The sequence below is a fragment of the Alosa sapidissima genome, chromosome 13 (assembly GCF_018492685.1).
Source record: "Alosa sapidissima isolate fAloSap1 chromosome 13, fAloSap1.pri, whole genome shotgun sequence".
NCBI classification, from domain to species: Eukaryota; Metazoa; Chordata; class Actinopteri; order Clupeiformes; family Clupeidae; genus Alosa; species Alosa sapidissima.
Window position 1 is genome coordinate 32,312,338 of NC_055969.1, and position 19,028 is coordinate 32,331,365.

Consider the following 19,028-nt stretch of genomic DNA (forward strand, 5'->3'; position numbering starts at 1 on the left):
AGAAATGTATGCGGTTAGTTTGTAATGCAAACATGGCAGTCGTCTACAGTACACATATTATGCTCTTTCCGCCACCAAAAGTTGACATGTGAATTCATCGTGCCAATCATGTGGTATGCCATGAATACATCGTGCCAATCATGTGGTATGTTGTGAATACATCGTGCTAATCATGTGGTATGCCATGAATACATCGTGCCAATCATGTGTTGTGATTTCGCAGCTGCAGGGAGGTTGGTGTGTCGTGATTCGTGAAGCCTTGCGCACACGCAGTTCTGCCTGAAATAGATGCCCAATAAGTGGCCCAAAAGTGTTAGAACATGGCAGCCGAGTGGAATAAAAGGATTTTGGCCTAAATGAGTCATTCAGTGGAGGACAGTGGAATCCTGCTAAAGCATAAAAGCATAGATGGCTACTTTCATCTCCTATTCCAGTCAGAGCCTCTGCTTCTAGGCTTTATTTGAGTTTCTGCCTCCCATTCATGAGGTACATGTCAACAGAACACAGCCTTGTTGGCAGAGGGATGTTCCAGCGATCAGATTTCACTGCGTCAGCCAGCCTGCCCAGTCTGCATTTGGGAAGACATGCTGACATCATCTCAATAAGCACATCCTCACTCTCATGTCACTGAAACCTCCAACATACCCAGTAAAAGAGACATCATCTCAATAAGCACATCCTCACTCTCATGTCACTGAAACCTCCAACATACCCAGTAAAAAAACATGCAGTGAAGCACCACATCTACGGTCATATTTTGATGACTTTTTAATTCATTTGTATGATTTAGATATTTTCATTAATATCTAAAAAATGAACAACCTATTCTGAATTGGAATTCTGAATTGGCTTATGAATCTGAATTGACCTAGAGTATTGTGCTCAGTAATCTAATGATTCTAATTTAGCAAATCCCACTCTTTAAAACATAGGATCATTCATCTGGCATTATGCAAGTTGCTGCTGGTACTGTATCTTGTATTGTCATGGTCAAACATAACGATAACAAACCACACACACACAGACACACACACACACACACAGACAGACAGACAGTCAATGTAGTTTAGTAAAATAAACTTTACACAATAAGCCCTGGCATTTAAGGAATAACCTGAAATGCCATACACTGGCCTGGAAAAGTGCATGACAGCAGGCCAGAATAATGCAGCTCTGCCTGCAGCTGCCCTTGAGTTGAGGGGGTATGAAGGACACGATTTACAGAGTAATCTCCACCTCACATTCTTTCATGAATTTTGCTGTAGGCCAAAACAATGAGAAAAGTGGACAGTCAAAGGAAATTGAACATTTTTCAAAGGATTTTCAGACATTCATAGTCTACTACTTCTAGGTCATCAACCAAACATGTCAAATATTTAAAAACACATACACACATATGAAAGGAATATGATAAATATGCAAGAAAGCCATCCTGAATTTCCTGACACCAGAGAATTGGGCATTCTGGGATGTCAATCCAGCATTTCTTAGTAGTAGTACCAGCATTTTTTAAGGCACCATTTCTAGAGGTGTTGCTCTTAATAGACCACTATTCCAAAGATCACAGTACAGGAGCATTGTCAATCAGCCTTGTATCTGTCTTGAGCAGGACACACTAGTGCAAGATTGGGACATCAAGGAGGGAAAAAATCCATGGCTCTTCTTTTATGTCGATAGCTGTGCGTACGCCTAGACAAGTGAGAAGGGAAGAGAGGAGTGGAGAGGAGAGGAGAGGACAGGAGAGGAGAGTGCCTTTGAAGACAGCCCTGAGTCAGCATGGAAGTGGGGCAATCAGCAGAAACAGCACCCCAACCCCACATACCCCTCTCAAGCACCCCTGACAGGACAAATATTAGATAAGAATGGTACACTGCAGAAAAGAGAGAACGATAGGGGGGGAGAGAAAGAAAGAGAAAAGAGATAGAAAGAGAAAAGAGATAGAAAGAGAGAGTATGTGTGTGCACATAGATTTGCAAAGTCAGAGGGCAGTCCAGACAGTCAGAAGTAGGAAATGGGCTGGAGAGGAGAGAAGGGGATATTGCAAGATTCGGAGGAGACGTTGAAAATCCAGGTGATCGTTCCACTCACCCTTCTCATTCCTGAGGTGAAGTGGGGTGTTAACTCAGTGCGCTGGAGCAACAGTCTGAGGCTTTCACCTGGCTACCCATGCCAACAGGGCAGGGGCTGGAGCAACAGTCTGAGGCGTTCACCTGGCTACCCATGCCAACAGGGCGGGCGCTGGCCACTGGGCACAGAGCCCTATGCAGAGTGTTATCAGTCCTTCAGGACGCGGTTGGAAGTCAAGGAGATTTTCAGCTACACTCTTCAGTGTGTGAGAGTGAACAACACAGGGGTCAAATGGGGTTGCTGGACACCGGGTCTGACTGCAGCTTCATGATAAAAAGTCAGCCGGGGGATTAAGGAGAACCTGTCCCCCAATATCTACCAGGCTTTCATCTTTCATAATACTCGCTAGTGCTATAATGGGGCATGGGGAGATATACTAGGTGCTGTGTCAGTGTGATAAATGGGCCTTATTATCTGTGGAGTATCCTCTATTGGGAGCTGGGGGAGAAATACCACAGATTACATCAAATAAACGATAACAAATAACTTTTAGGACTATCTTATTCTCCTTAAAACAAAACAATTTGAGTCTTCATGCGACAAGCAATGACCACGGTCTTATTCCACCTCTAGTGGTGCACGCTTCATCAAGGCCCAACACTCCTCCCTCAAGCCTGATTCATCCGTTCTAGGGAGCAGCCGGCCGTCACAGCTCTCCCCCCCTGAGCCAGCTCTCATCTGAGGAGCTCATTACAGATAAGGCACCCTCCTCATACTCACTGCTCCCTGGTGTCCACAGTCAGACCTGGGTGAGGTGGGTGTGTGTGTGTGTGTGTGTGTGTGTGTGTGTGTGTGTGTGTGTGTGTGTGTGTGTGTGTGTGTGTGTGTGTGTGTGTGTGTGTGTGTGTGTGTGGTGAACTTTGGAACAGTGCCTGCGTTGCCCAAGGCAATAGTCTTGCTCTGTATGGGAGCAGTGCATGCTGATGACAGTGGTTTTTAATCCTGTTAAACAGGAGAGGTCAGGCAGTGGGAGGAGGAGAAGGAGGGAGGAGAGGAGGGGAATGAGAGATCCGTCCTAATCCAGCGACGCACTGTGCCTGAGCATGCCATTTCTAATGGCGTTCTACACACATGGCCTACAGCTAGACATCTTCATCCATCTCAGCTGTATTTCAGGAAAAAGGGGAGGGGTGAACTTCATTTTTTGAGTCATGTCTGATATTTTCCTCCAGTCTTTGACAACTCTATTTAGGACTCTTATGCAGTCCACACTTCAAATGTATTTGAACAGAACTGGGAATACTGGATCATGGAGCTCACTGATTTTAAATTCAACGCACAGCATTAAGGTCCAAACCAGCTGCAATCCAAGTAGCCAATCATAGTGTCTTTAAGCACTTAATCAAGAATAACACAGTTCCTCTTTGAACTGTAACTTTGGCAACATAATAAACTTTCTCTTTTGCATATTTGTTACTAAACATGAATCCTGTTAGCATTTCCCTGTCACTTATAGGTGACAATAGGTATGCTAATATGTCAACTTCACTGGAAAAATTATTTCCACTGTAACACGTGGCTATTCATAGTTGTAACACCACAAGCAAAATTGAACAGAACTATGAATAAACATTGTTTTTCTTTCTCCTCACTCACTCATCTTGCAGAGAAATGAAGGACAGGTCAGCTAGACTAAAAGCTAAGAGTAGACTTCATCTTTTGGGTTTCACCTCGTCGTGGGGTGGGGCAGTGAGATCCAAGCTGACACAATGAGGCCATGATTCAGAGATCTGGAGGGGAGATGACACTGATAGAGAGCAGATCCAACCCTCATTCAGACACACAGCTGTGCTTCAGGTAGCAGGAGTCAGTCAGAGGAGCTGAGGCGAGAGCTCCGACATACGGCAGAGTCATCTTTGAGTCACTTTTATGCAAACTAGGTCTCCAACTGCATCCATTTTTAGACACAACCCCAGTCTAGCCATAAGACATGCAAAAATCTGGAGTTCTGACGTTCAGAGTCTGAATTCTGGGTAGATTTTTAAGTTTGCATAAGTGAAATGTGGCTGCACAAGAAAAGCACAATATTATGTTATATGTTAGCATATTGTAGATGTACTTCTTGAGCAGCAATACCACTGACTATCACCTGATGACGCCCAAAGGCAGAGCGGCTTTTCTCTGTGGCAGAAAAAGCCGCTCTCGCTGACATTTTCATTTGTTTCATTTTTATAGCGGCTTTTAAATCATTTCTAGCCCTAGGTCACACCCGAAAAACTTAAGTTTTGCCTTACAGTTTTGCCAACTCACTTCTGCCACCCTATCAATGGTAATGCTGCTACAAGCTCCTCCATAAACAATGTTGAAAGTTCCACTTCAATGTATTACATGGAAAAGGATGGCACAGTGAGCCTTCAGGCATTCAAGGAAATTACTCACATTCTCTCTCACATTCTCTCTCTCATTCGCTCTCTCTCTCATTCGCTCTCTCTCTCTCTCTCACAGGGTGAGCCGAGCTGAGCAGACAAACGGAGTGCACACCTGAATCAATATGTGTTTCACTCGACACTTTTTTCAGTGTCATCACAATTTAGCCTGCTTGAGCCATACGGAAAACCCCTGAGACAAATGATGTAAATTAGACCATGACCATTCCCTATTATAATACACTGCACAGTGTATTATTCATTTAACAAAAGAAAGGTATTTTAATGAAGGGTCATTCTGTGTCATATCAGAATCCAGGAAAATGATTGCGGCACTATCTCCTTTAAAAGTATTATTCCTTTAATGTCGAAAATTTGCAGAATGGAAGACAAACATATTCTCATGACTGGACTAAAGGTTTGTACTGCCTTACCAGCCATAGCCTACCCGTCTACTACGGACAACCAGCCATGCAACTTCCCTCTCTCCTGACCTAGAGAATCACAAATTACTCACGTTTTTTTTTAGAAATTATCTTTGCTGGTTTGTAAACAAATCTACATGTTATACTACCCTTAATGACACTCTTTTTGCACTTTTTTCTAATATAGGGTCATGTAGAAAATCAAAGATCATGCCGTACAAAATTTGAATGGTTTGTTTTCCATCCAACAAAGTTTTGGCTGGCTATGAATAATACTTTTCATGATATTAATGCCCAAACATTGCTTCTCAGACAATGTGTTTTTCAGGCTGCAAAACTAAAGTAATATCAATGGCTGAAAAATGTCAGATGCTGATGCAGTCATACTCCCCTATATGGACTTTCATAAAGATTATTTATGATTATCCCTGGTGACCGTAACGTGTCTGTGCAAAAAATGTATTCACTTATGCAAAATGTGGCCTTTCCTACCTTCTTTTACTTAATGCTTGATGGTACTGACCAGCCAAAAACACAACTGACAAATTACAAGAGCTATTAAAAAAATACAAGCCCTAGTGCTATGGAGTGGCATGCACACAAAGCACATGAACATCTGACAAAACTGTTATAACATACATACCAAAGCTTACGTTTAGTCTTTAGCCTAGTAGATGTACATTAATTCCCTCAGGCAGAGTAATTCTCAGAGAGCCGACTACTGTTAGAAAGTTATGATCAAGGCATCATAAATGATCACATACAGCGGCGCTAACACAAATCTGACAAGCGCTGGAGGGGGGGGAGAACAACACAGACATGGTTTTGAGAACCTTCAGCTCAACTCTAGGACTTTGAACTGGGGATGCTACAACTCATTACAAAGGCAAAGTTGCAAGGAAGCTCTAGATATTTCTGCAGATCCCAGAGGATGCGGAGGATCCTGCAGTGGGGAAAGGCAGCATACAGAGCCCTGGGACAAAGACATGAGAGCAGCAGATGGAGGCTGCTTGCACTGTTCACCACACAGCACTAATGAACACGGCTGTGGATCAGACTAGGAATACTGAGGAATCTCAGTGAACAGGACACAGTATCTCTACATGACCTATATGACCATTAGAAAAATTCTTGACATTGATTTAGTTAGTTTTATTCCAATTAGCTGGATTCAGGTGGAAGGTGATTACTCTGCCCTCATGTTCAGCATCTTCTGCATCCTCAGTTAATCAGAGCATTGGACAAGGCATCCTACACTAGTAAAGACTTGCCAAATACTAGCCCTACTGAGGGCTAGAGCTGAGGGGTAAACTGCAGTATGTTAGTGAACTGAACCATGGGAGTTTACAGCTTTAAAGGGCCGTTCTGTAACTCCAGTAATTTCTTCGCCGATTTCTCGCTTTTGTTGTTGCATTTTTCTCTACAGAGCTCCCCCTACAGCTTTGGGGTGCATGTTTCACAACCGTCTCTCTTTGGTCTCATCACTGCTCTGCCATGATGAACATCTAAAAAATAAAGTCATCTTATACCTAGCCGGCATGGCTAACCGGTGCTTGATGGGGGCGTGTGTTTGTTCAGAGAGTTTTAAGCATTTTGTGTTTCTCGCTCGTTCTCACTTCTGACGGGACTACCTGATTCAGACACTGCTGGGATGATAGTGCAGATCTTGCAAGGCTGGTTTTCCGCTAAGAGATGGTATAGGGGGAGCAGGGAAAGCCGCAATTCTCACCACAACAGGTCATTAATCCATCACAATGATTTCTAAACCGTTTTATTGAGTTGAACACATTACACAGGGGGGCTTTAAAGTGGGGAGAACTACATAAACTACAATGTCATCACTGCTAGTGAGACACCCCCAGTGACAAAGCAGAGTCTCAAATCCCAAACTCTCTATTAGATGTATCATTGCATTTGCTCCAAATGTGTCCAAAACATATTTAGCTGGAACTAGAAATGATAATGGCGCTAGAGGGAAGTGGAAGTACTATTTGAATGAAAGTTCCCTAGTGGAGATGTTTTGGTAAAAATGCACAGCATGGTTTTAAACTTGTGAAATCTCTCTGGAGAGATTGTGTCGATTAAAATTACATTAGCACTTCCATCTAATAAAAAATGTATGGGACATGTATGGGCCCTTGGAGGAAATGACAACAAATAAAAAATGTCATTGAAATAGTATCATAATCAATGGACGGAAAAGTGGCAAAACGCAGTAATTTCAGTGAAGCACTTCTGACTGTGGTGTAATGTTAATGTTAATGACCAAAGAGGACACAAAAGGTAGACCGAGATAACCATTAATTATAGTTGCTGCTCCAAGCCATGGAACATCCCCAAACTGATGAGTCGATCTTTTCCTTTTTAACCCATCACATACAGTAATATAACAAAAGAGTGATAGTCTTTTCAGGTACACTTTTCCATACATCATAAACCCACCAGGAAGAGAGAAGCTCAGTCAAGTTTCACTTTAATGACCTCAGTCACACATCCACATGAGGGAGAGAATGGAGAACATTAGCAGGTATACCAATGACCTGAATACCTGCAGATCAACTTAGCTTAGTTTCAGCACCATGCTCCTGCAGAGTAATTGTCAGCTCTACAGGCCTGCACTAAGACATAGAGAATGAGGACTTTTGGATGAGTATGTCTTGATGTAGATGTGTGCATGAGTTGAAAACTGTGCCTCAGCAAGAGGAAACGAAATGTTTTGGAATGAAAGTTATCAGAAAGGCTGTATTTACATAAAGACTCCCTGCTGAGAACCCTCCAAGCTTTTCATGTTACTGTACAGGAGAGTGAGAGAGAGAGAGAGAGAGAGAAAAAGCGTTCATCCAGAGTGGGCAGCGTGCCAGCTGTATGCATGCTTGTGCAGCATGCAGATGTAGTGCTCCATCGTGCCTATGAAAATAGGCTTCAGAGAAGTCCCCAGCTCATTTGCTTTGTAAAACACTGCTGTCGATGATCTCATCTGGGCTTGTGTAGTAATGACACGGGAATGGAGCAGGGGTGAGGGGAGGGACACACCTAGGAACACGGCAGGTGTTATGTAAGAGGCTCGCACTCCTGCCAGTGTAGTTAAAGGTGCAATGAGTTGGTATGGCTAAAAATAGAACTTCACCCAAGCCCTGTAACAACGAGGTACATTTTTGATTCTTGAAGACCGACAGTTTGTCAGAACTGCAGTGCATTCTATGCCTTTTTGTCCGTACCGTCCCCAATCAGTTGAAAAAAGAATGCAGAGACACACAAACAGTTCTACACTTACTGAGAACTTTGAGGATCCTGATTTCACGAGCACAGGCTTAGCACTACAGTTATCACAAAGCGAGAATTAGTGGGGATACCTACAGTTTATTTGCTGATTTCATCGAGCAGAGCGCAATCAAGCATAAATGTGCTGAGTGATTAGTTGATGTAGCAATGAATTAATTCTTTAATAGCCAGTCACAATGATACCAGAGACGGTTAAAGCGGAGTAATCAAGAATCTTTGGTGATAGCCTGTAGCAAGGCTTGTGACAGTGGTGAGACCCTCTAACAGTCCAGAGGGACAGCACTGAGGCAAGCCCATTGGCGAGATCTGGCGAGATTGGCGAGGCCTCCTGACGTGTTCCTTTCCCTCTCTTCACCACTCTCTCATTACCAGGTACGTCTACTTCATTTATATCAACATACAGTGTGATTTATCTATAGTCTGTAGGTTTAATGTGGGACAAACAAGAGATAGATTAGGTAATGATGCAATCTATATCCTGACAGTCATAGTTTAAAACTCTGGTTCAAAGACTGATATTTGAATATTATGTACTTTGAGAGTACAATTGCCGTTTAACAAACCACCTTATGCCATCATTTTAAAAAAAACTTTATATAATCAGTTATATGTCAGTCATTTACTGCTGTGTGTATGCTGAGATATTGACTCATCCGCTTTTCTCTGTATGACCTGCATGAATGACATACAGTACAATGCTTACTTTAGGCAAAAACCAACACAAGCCCATGAGAGCGATGCTTAGGTGTGCTCCAGCTCCAGGGTTCCAGCGCTTAGACATGGTAGACAGACAACATCAAGGACCATCAAGGACCGTGGAAACAAGTCATCTTTCAAGTGTTTTCAGTGCCAAGTAAGAGGGGAAAATACTCCCACACTTTGTTTTTCTGGGACAGAAAAGCTTTCATGATGTAATCAAAAAGATCTGAGCACTCCATTGGATCTTTATGCCGCGTGAACGAGTTACTTTTGAGACTGTAATTAGGACGCCAAAAGACCAGAAAAAGTCATTATCATAAATACAAAGTACTGGCTGGGTTTTGAGGACTGTTCTTTAACTTTCTTTCAATCAAACTGGTGTGTGTGTGTGTGTATATATGTTAGTGAGTTAATGTATGTGCACGTGTGAGAATGACAAGTTATTCTGGCATTCAAAAAAGTGACAGATATGTTTTGATGACTGAAGCCTTTGGCTGTATTTAGGTTACGCATATAGGGCCCCTAAATGAGCACACAGTTTTCACAACCAATTAGCAGTGACAAGCACACAACATCTGAGCCCTCTGTAACTAACAGAGCTCATCTGATGGGGCACGAGGGTTGGGCACGAGGGTTGGGCACGAGGGTTGGGCACGAGGGTTGGGCACCCCCCACCCCCCCCCCCCCCCCCCCTCACCGTGTAAGAGTTGGGCCACACACACGTTGTAGCAGCTCATAATAGTTCACGTGGCTTACGTCACGTCAGCGCAGATCTCCCCGTGCTCTGCGGCTGAGGGTGGGCACTTTCAGCCTGATGTAGAGAAAAAGAACACAAGTGGCCTCTCAGCTTTTCTATGGTGAAGCTCCTCCGACACCTGTGAGGCTATCAAACGCTGGGAGAGCAGTGTGCTGAATAATGTGATGTGATGATGGTAACTAACTATGTGGGCTTGACACAGAAAGAGTATTATTGTCTTGCCTACTCAGTGAGCACATTCACGCCTCATTCTAGGGTCCACTTCGCCCACCGCTGCCTCCTTTTAACAGCTTGTTTGACTCATCACTGGATTTATCTGTTGTATCTCAGTAAGCTGATTTGAACTAAGTAGGTTTTATCGTGATGTCTAAGGATCCCATATTGAGCAAGCTTTCTATACCTCTAATTCCTTGCTTCAAGTACAAGCAGTTTCAATCCAAATGAGTCTAGCCAATTTAGATAGCAAAGAATCATTTTTACATAAATAAATAACATTGCTGGCATACTGTAGTAAGGCAGGCTTTCTCATCCTAACTCAACAATGGCATACTGATGTCTTTATAGGATGCAAAGAAAATTAGTGATTGAAACGGTCACCTCTGTGTCATTGGTACACACAATAAATTAGTCGGTATAAATAAGATAAAGAACTCAGGCCATGTCTCCAAGCTTTGATAAAAATTCTCTCCAAATTAAAGCATCACAAGCTGAGAGGCGGCTGAGCTGAGAGAGCAGCAGAATTCTTTTTGAAAGTCTGCAGCAAAGGACGTTTTTGAGTTCTCTGGAAGAAAGTCAACCATAACCCTTTGTTCTGATTAAACGCTGCTTGAACATTTCTGCAAAGGCATTGCACTGTGTACTCTGCACTTTGCTTTGAAACATAGCCCACTCTGCTGCCAAACAGTCCAGTTCTACTCATGCACAACTGGACAAGGGCAAAGATAGGTAGATAGATAGATAGATAGATACTTTATGGATCCCCAAGGGGAATTTTCTTCAAAGGAAGGAGGAAACATCTCTGGTCAAGGGTTCAATAACATAGTAAAATAATAAAATAAAAAGCAGACTACAGTTGGAGCTGATCCATTCTGACTGATTTTTTTAGATGTCAAGAGAAGGAGAGACAGGTGAGTGCACTATACGGTCTTATAAGCGGAGTCACAGATTAAAGCAACACCAAAAATTTGGTACATTTTGAGCCAGGCTATATTTTTTTATAGGCAACTACTTCGGGTATTACCTTCAAACTAATTTTCATGGTATAGTCATGTGAAAGCACTGCACTTATAGTTCTGAGATCTGGGATGGAACACCCTGCAAAAATGTAACAAGACTTCACATCGCTAACTAGATCACCATAAGGTGTCAGTTAGCATGTTAGCAAGCCTATATCAGTACCAATAAGGTTTTTGCAGAGTTGCAAAAGTTTGCAAAGTTTTAAAAGAACCCTATAACGTTGGGCCCTACTGTAGGTGCATCAGGCCTGCATAATGGATGGACACTGCTCTTGAGGTAAGGAATGAAAAGGCTGCTTCCCTAATAATGCTCCAAATTAGTCACCGTTGTACATCAAAAACTTGTTTTCCTGTTCTATGGTACTACATGAATAACAAGGAAGTAATATTTACCCCACAACATGTAAACATAAGTGAAAGGAGAAGAGAGATGCACAGATGCCATAGCAAAGCAGAAGCAGATCACCACATTATCTGGCAATCCAGCAAGGTTACAAAAAACTGAAAGAGCCATCAAAACCTTTTTTCCAGTTTAATCAAATTTTAATTTCTCTGTTCTTGAAAGGAAAGGTTTCCTGAAGGCACAGTTAAATGAAAAGCTGTTTGAAGTTGTGCACAACAGGTCGAAGTTATAAGGGATCCCTGAAAAATTAAATGAAAAGGATTTCTTTCCGCAGGAAGGTCGGATTCTTAGAAAATCCGAAGTGTCAGACTGCACGCATACCTATCCAATTTCTCTCCTATTAAGGGAACTGTATCAGCAGTCATGGAGCCTGCGCTGACCACCCATGAGAGCTGCACTGCAAAACTGCATGACAACAGCACCTGCGAGCAGGCTAGACAAAAGACTTTGTAAGACTCCAGTAAACTCTTCCACCGAAGATGGCCGAACTTGGTTGTGAGGCCGTTCAGCTAAAGCGAAATAAATGGCCTCAAAGGAACGCGCCAACCTTTTGGGAAAGAAGCTTATTTGCCACCCACTTCATTATGCTAAGCTAAGTTAACAGTGTCAGACTGTGTTACTGCATTCACAAAGAAGGATGTGTTCTCTTATCTAACTCTGGGTTAGATGGCAAATAAATAAATTTCCCAAAAAGTTGGTGTGTTCCTTTAAACAAAACCCACATACTCCTTCAAGGCCACCATTTGCCCATGCAGAGACTACTACTACTACACACACACACACACACAGTATCCAGTGTCAGTGTCCATTTATCCTGTTCTAGCCTGTGCTGTGCTGCTGGGGACCATTACTCCTCGGTGATATCTTCTAAGGACCTAATGAAATGGCTTTTTTACTGCCCATCACCACCGCCGCCGCTGTGCAGGGTCGATACAGCAGAGGGAGAGTTTGTCACACTAACTCCGAGGATGGGGAGCCACTGCAGGGGTTTGTGTGTTATGCTTGTTTTATCTTCACAACAGGGGGAAAATATTACTGTACTGTAGGTGACAATCTCTACTGTATGTGCATGGAGGTGCCGGAGGGTGTGTTTTGCAGCGTCCACAACCCTTAAATTAATAGTAAGCTTTACTACCACATACATTTTACAACATAAATGTTTTCTTGGTCGGTTTATACAGTCCAATGAGTAGTCCTTAACACAACAACATTTGCACATATTGATTAGATGCACTGTTACAATCCAAATGCTTTTGGTGAACCTGAATAACATACATTACAAATAACAATACGTACAAATAACCTGGAAGCAAGTAGAGCTTCCAATTAGTCATAAATCATGTCTGAGATCAAAAAAAATGGTCTGAAACCACACAAACCCTTAATCAACGTCAGATAGCAATGAACAGTGTCTCTGTGTAAGTCAGACTTGTCGGACACAGATTTCCCCAAGATGTTGCTGATCACATACAGGGCTAATGGCAAAGATATTTCCTGTGCCTTACGGACAATTGGTAGGTCTTTTTTTGAAACTCAAACAGCCTGAGACGGTGGGCAGTGGGCACAGTAATTAAGTAATGCCACACAGCTTTTTCATAAAACCACTGTCCAGGAACACCAACACATGATAAGTATAAAGTCTAGAAAGTGGCACTCAAAACTAGTGTTTTATAAACACTGACTGCAGACATCAAAGACAGTAGAGACAATCTTGTCCAAAACACAACATTTAAGAGGAAGAGAGAGGTACTGAGCAGAAGAAAGGGACTAGACAGCAGAACCAGACACACGAGCCAGAGGAGGAGCTGACGGCAAATTATGACAGAGCTTCTTTGGAGAGAAGAGAAAAAAAGTTGCGCTTCAGGTTCCATTGTGGCAACTCTCCGATAAAACCCTGAGCTGCATACAAAGTCCACACTGAGAGAGAAAGAGAGAGATGGGCGTGTTATCAGCGCCATGGTACATGCTGAGATAATGAAAAGTCACTGTTTACAATGGCTGACTCATGTGGGCATGGTGTATGTGACAGATCTCCTGTAGATGGCACCCGCTTGTAGCCGGGGTTCCAAACTTTCAAATTCACTTTCAAAGAGTCATTTTTTGACAGTTGCTGCTTTTTTGAAAGGAATTCTAGGATCGTCTGGCACAAGTGGACGCGTCACTGTATGCAAAGCCAGGGTGGAGGGTTGAGGGTGAAGGGCTAGTTAAAATAACATAGGAGGGTTCTTCTCATGTTTCATGTACACAGGACCCTCATTCGCCCGAGTGTGCTGGGAATCCTTCAAGGGGGGTAAAAAAATACCTTGTGCTCCAGATTTCAGCTCCAACGGGCGCTGCTAACAGAGCCCCACCCAGATCTATATCCGCAGACACGGAGATAATAGCCTCAGGTGAAGCCGAGGTGTGGCCATGAGGAAGTGTTGATTTTTTTCAGCCCCCTCCTCTGATGTGTGCCCTATTCACCGACGTGACAGCAGGAGGAACTAGCACACAGTTTAGCTCTCGGCCATTGGACTCAGGTGGGAAGAGTGAAACCTATGGCACAGGTAGAACAAAGCCTCTAGGCTCTAGGTTTGAGGTTACATCATGTTTAGTGTGCTACATATGGCCACCACTGGTGATTGATTCCAAATGAGAGAAAATGACTGTGGGATGTAACGTTGTTTCATCACATCTGTTCAGTCTAAAATGCTACTCATTACACTGCAGTGAGTTGCTTCAATCCCATATTAATGCTCATTAGATTGGAAACACAACAAAAGCAAAAGTCAATTTGAGTCAAAATGGTTCAAGATATTTAGTTAGTCACATTGGATTAAAGAGGAGCCATATTTAGCACGACTTTAGATGTGAAAGACTGATGAGTTGACATGTCCCTCTGGTTTTTCTGATAAGGACAGTCAGGGTAGCCACTACAGGCACCATAATCAGTATTTAGGCAACATTATTAGTATCACTTCATCCATAATGATCAAGCGTAATATTTGTCAGCTATAAATGGACCTGAGAGTGAACGTGTCCACATCTCTACTGACCACATCTCTATATGCCAATTTCACTAAAACCTCAAGTGTAGAGGCATGGATTGTGAACGCTATTGATTTTCTTATTAGTCTATGAAAAAGTTAAATGCTTCAAATATAGTTAAATATAGCCAAAAAGATCAACAGCAATCGTTTGATATGAATACAATACAATATGAATGAATACAATACTTCACTATAAGATACTGAAGTCCAGTGTTTTATCTATTTATTTTCCATCTCTTATTCCCTCATATCATGGAGGCTCCCTATTCACCTGAGTGCTCCTTCACCTGCTTTATGACGTCAGGTGACCAGAGACTTGCTGGCCCAGTGTGGGGGGGTACACACCTGCCTCTAAGCTTCAGCCCCACAGGAGCAGCAGCACTTGTTTATCAAACATTCACCAGAATACATTCAACCAGTACACAGTGGCAGAGAGAGAGAGTGAACATATATTGAAAGGGGGGTAGGGAGCTATGGCAACATACTAGCAATAAGCTCTCTTCGTGGACAATTGGGACTCTTGAGAGAGAACGAAACCTCTCAGTTACCAACACAAAAGAATGGCAAAAAAAAAAACTATTAAATTCCACCAATTTAGGGGAGCCCACCAGACAACTCTGTCTCACACGTGAGGAGCTGATAGAATTCCAAGTAGACAGCGAATGGGTTTTACTGACTGAAGGTCTGGCTACACAGAATCTCACGATGTGAGGTGGGTGTTGGGGCTGGGGCCAGTAGACCTTTATCTGGGTAATCCTGCCTCACAAGGCCAACGACCTAAAACAAACAGCATTTATCCCTGCCTCTAATAACACTCTAAACACGTGGAAAAGCCATTCAGAGAGACATCCACAACTGTTCAGTCAGCTCTTGACTTATCTTGCAAGTAATCGGTCACTCATATCAGCTAATTGGATGTAACCACACTACAGCACTGCAGGAATTGTGTGTGTGTGTGTGTGTGTGTGCGTGCATTAAGTCTGAATCACAGAATACATGGTGACAGCTGGTCTCAACATCCTACACAAAAACAGATGGAATTCTTGGATTTGTTACCCAACCTTTGGTCTGGATAATATGCTGGGGAACAAGTGGCAGATGCTTGGGTAAAAAGGATCAGATGGGGGGCCGAGACTTTGCTCTGTCATTAATGCTGGCCTGCCATGATAATCCTCACCAATAACGCAGTAAATTGTAACTGGTGTTACAGCCAACTTCTCATGATCACCTGGACTCAGCATCATAATTCAGTCTGTCAGATGCACAATATAAGTAATCAGAAAATATGACATCAGCTTGTCACATCATTGTTAGTTTAACTGTTTGCTTTGCTCATTAGAAGCCTTGAGTTCAGAATACAACTAAATGAGACAAAGTGAGTGGATTGTCTGAATCTACAAGCAGTTACATATTGGTGCATGAAATAGGCTACATAAGATTATTAGAGCACTGATTTGAAACTACTTTTGAGTATAGTCCCAGATTGAATGAAGAGGAAGCAAACAATTGGAGTTTTCAGAGGTCGCAGGTTAGTAAATATATAGGCTTCCCGTGGAACATACTTGCGTCATATATAACATTGACAACACCATGGCCAGTTTTCTGTGTAGAATTACCTAACTAAATAACTTTTACTTGTACATTTCCCATACAAGAAGATCGTGTTTCAGTAGCATGAGGTCTATCAAGGTGACAGGTATCTTTCATATGAGGATCAACACAATCCCAGACCTGTAGTCATTCTGTTCTCATTCGACATGTCTGGTAAGACTGGCATAGCACATAACTACCGGCTCCCAAAGCCCCATCCCAAGTGTACTTGAGGCACAGACAAGAAATAATGTGCATGACATTTTTGTACTCTACCTGAGGCATAGTTATCTCACAACTCATCTCTTTACAATTACAAGAGGGTCATTTATATATGTGAGCAAAAATGACAGAAGAGACCTGCGAAGTAGGCTATAACTTTTAAGGATGCTGATCCATGGGACAACTGAACTGCAAGTCCATCATGTTTTGCCGAAATCTAGTGTTACTGAGGTGCTTGCCAACCCACTGCCCACATTATTTCAGTACTGTGCATATTATTGTAAATCTTCAAGGAGATTAGTTCAGTGAGAACCTTGGTCAAAGTCGATTTCCTGGTCGAAGTCGATAGCTGGTGGACAGAGGAGGGGACGTCTAAATTCTACAGCTGGCCGAGGTATTAGAATTTTAAAGTATTATGTATTTGCCACGTTTGGTGAGAAATAAATAACGTATGCCTTTGTATTCAGGCGGTGCGTAAATCTATTCCAAAATAAGCCTCGACAAACAACAAGGTTTTTGTACTCTACCACTGCAGTCGACTACTGGTTGGACAGAGATTCAAGCCTAAGTTAAATGGAAATATATACTGGTGGCATGATTAGACCAGATCAATAAAACTAGCCGGGGTGACAGAAAGTGCGGCCACCTTCTTTATGTCATTCGACTATAACTAAGTGCTCTGATAAGTTTGATTAGTGCATTGTTTAATTTAGATAGGCCTACGTTGTTTTTCTTTTACCGTAAATCGGTCTGTGTAGCCTTTACAAGAGGAAGCGCTATAACGCGCTCGGTCATGGAACACCGAAACCAACCCGAAACCAACCTCGCGATAATGCACCTGTCCTGAGAGCATGAAATGATCACAGACAATAGTAACTGGTAAAGTTTACATATAACCAAATTGTTTAATACTAATATAAGGAGGTATAGGGAAATAACCTAATTTAGGCCTTGTTTTCGTGCCGAAACTTGTAATCTTGTTAAGAATGTCAGTAGAGTAGTGGCTAAGAACACCTTAAATTGTAATTTAATTATACACATGTGCTATGAACTACAGTAGCCTTTTCACAGTAGGAAAACAATTGTCACTCACCTTAGTGTAAAGCTCGTTGACTGACATAGTCCCCAATGCGAAGTCTTAACGAAACCCCAACAATATATAGGCTAGTGTAAATAGCCACACCAATTACAAAAACACATATATTTCCTCAAAGTTTGGTTCGGTCAATATTCCTTGTCCAAACGTCATTTTCCAATTACCGTCAGGCACGCAGAACCCCTATGTTTGGTACTAGTTTGAATCAACTTGCTAGGGACCTTCGCGCTAGCAAGTTAGCCACTTGACCTGTTCCCATTCATGGCAGGTGTCTTCTGCCATTAGAAAATACTTTGGAGCCGTGCGTTTTGCGTATCCAGGTATGGTTTACACGGCACTTAGGCAAAATATTCCAGGACTGTGACTATATGTATCCTATAAAACTGCAGTAAAATATTTAAGAGAGACTTGAATATAATGAAAAGTATGTAGCTCTGTTAGTTCTATATTCGCTCCCTTTACTTCCTTTCCGTATCCATGGACTCGATCATGTTGACTGGTATGACTGCAGTGCAATCTCACGGACCGACCATAGTGTGATCTCTTACAATATGAGACACCATCTGGCCAAGTTTGGCATTACATGTGAAAGGTTCAAATGACTTAAAAAGATTTGTATAAATCATATCCACTAATGTAGGCTATTCAATGTTCAATACACTGATTGGTTTTGTAAGCCTATTCACAACTGTGAAATGTTTTGTATACTTAATATAAACCCATACCGAGGTTTGGCTACTTTCTAATGCCATTTCATTCAACCAAATAGTTTGGAATTGGTAAAATCAAATTGAACCGAGAAGGGCCGAGTTTATTTCAAAGACACTACTAAGACACTATAGTGGCAGACTTCTCACTCTTCTCATTGTCGGTCTATTTTCTAGTGAACATTTGTTTTTCACAAATCACCCACAAGTATTCGCTTTTTGTAAAGGTAACTATAACCATAACAATAAAAGCGCCCACACTGACCAAGGATAAGCAAAGTCTCTCCTAGTGTTAATGAATGTGATGGCTAACAAGATGGGTTCTGATTGGCTATTAGCTTTTTTATCATTCTCAAAATTGCTCTGGACGATACGATTCAATCGAATATATTCATAGTAACGAGAACAGTTGTCTTGTTGTGCAACTGTAAGAGACTGTGAAAAAGCTCTAGGTCTACTATTTAACAGTGACAGAAAATTATTATACTGTATCCTATGCAGTTGGATAAGCTATCACAGAAACAGCCATAAACACAAAGCTGTCAAACGTGAGACATGCTCACAAACAGCTCTTACAAAAGGTGCCGTAACATATTTTGTAACCTGGAGATATGAAGAGCCCTTTTACAGTAAAATAAAATCAACAGTAGTTGTACCTTGCAGTAAAGGTCCACTTCAGATATCATCTCCTTTGCCCTTTGTCCAGATAGCTGTAACAGCCTTGTAATTCCTCACACAACATAAAGTCAGACAGATGTTCAGAGGTAAGGTTTTGACTCACCCATATTACATATAGTATGTAGACACAAGATGTCTGTGGCTACTCTAAAGTCATAGTTTGACTTGGGCAACTCCTAAACCTGCCTCTCTGCAACAGGTGAAGGAAAAACTTCTGACATCAGACCAATCATTCCACTCCTACACCACTCCTCAGTCAGGTATGGGGTGTTGACCGAGTTCTTTCTTCTGAGGTGACATGAAATCACACCAGACAGATAGACACACACACACACACAATTGGCATGACACGCATCATAATTGTTAATGAAGAACACTAAGTTTAGAGAGAACAGGTTTTATCAGAATCTAA

General features: G+C 42.1%; 1 protein-coding gene across 2 annotated transcripts in view; it reads right to left on the reverse strand.

The window, feature by feature from the left end:
- myo5b (myosin VB) overlaps positions 1-18,806 on the reverse strand; it is a 66,169-nt gene extending 47,363 nt beyond the window's left edge. The window contains exon 1 of one of the 2 annotated variants that reach the window (XM_042059554.1): positions 18,595-18,806. In XM_042059554.1, coding sequence (XP_041915488.1) covers positions 18,595-18,624 — 30 coding nt within the window. In that variant the 5' untranslated portion in view covers positions 18,625-18,806. Of the gene's footprint in view, positions 1-17,228; positions 17,741-18,594 lie in introns of those variants that run through there. The other variant, XM_042059555.1, reaches the window with a different exon arrangement.
- Between the last annotated feature and the right edge of the window lie 222 nt (positions 18,807-19,028).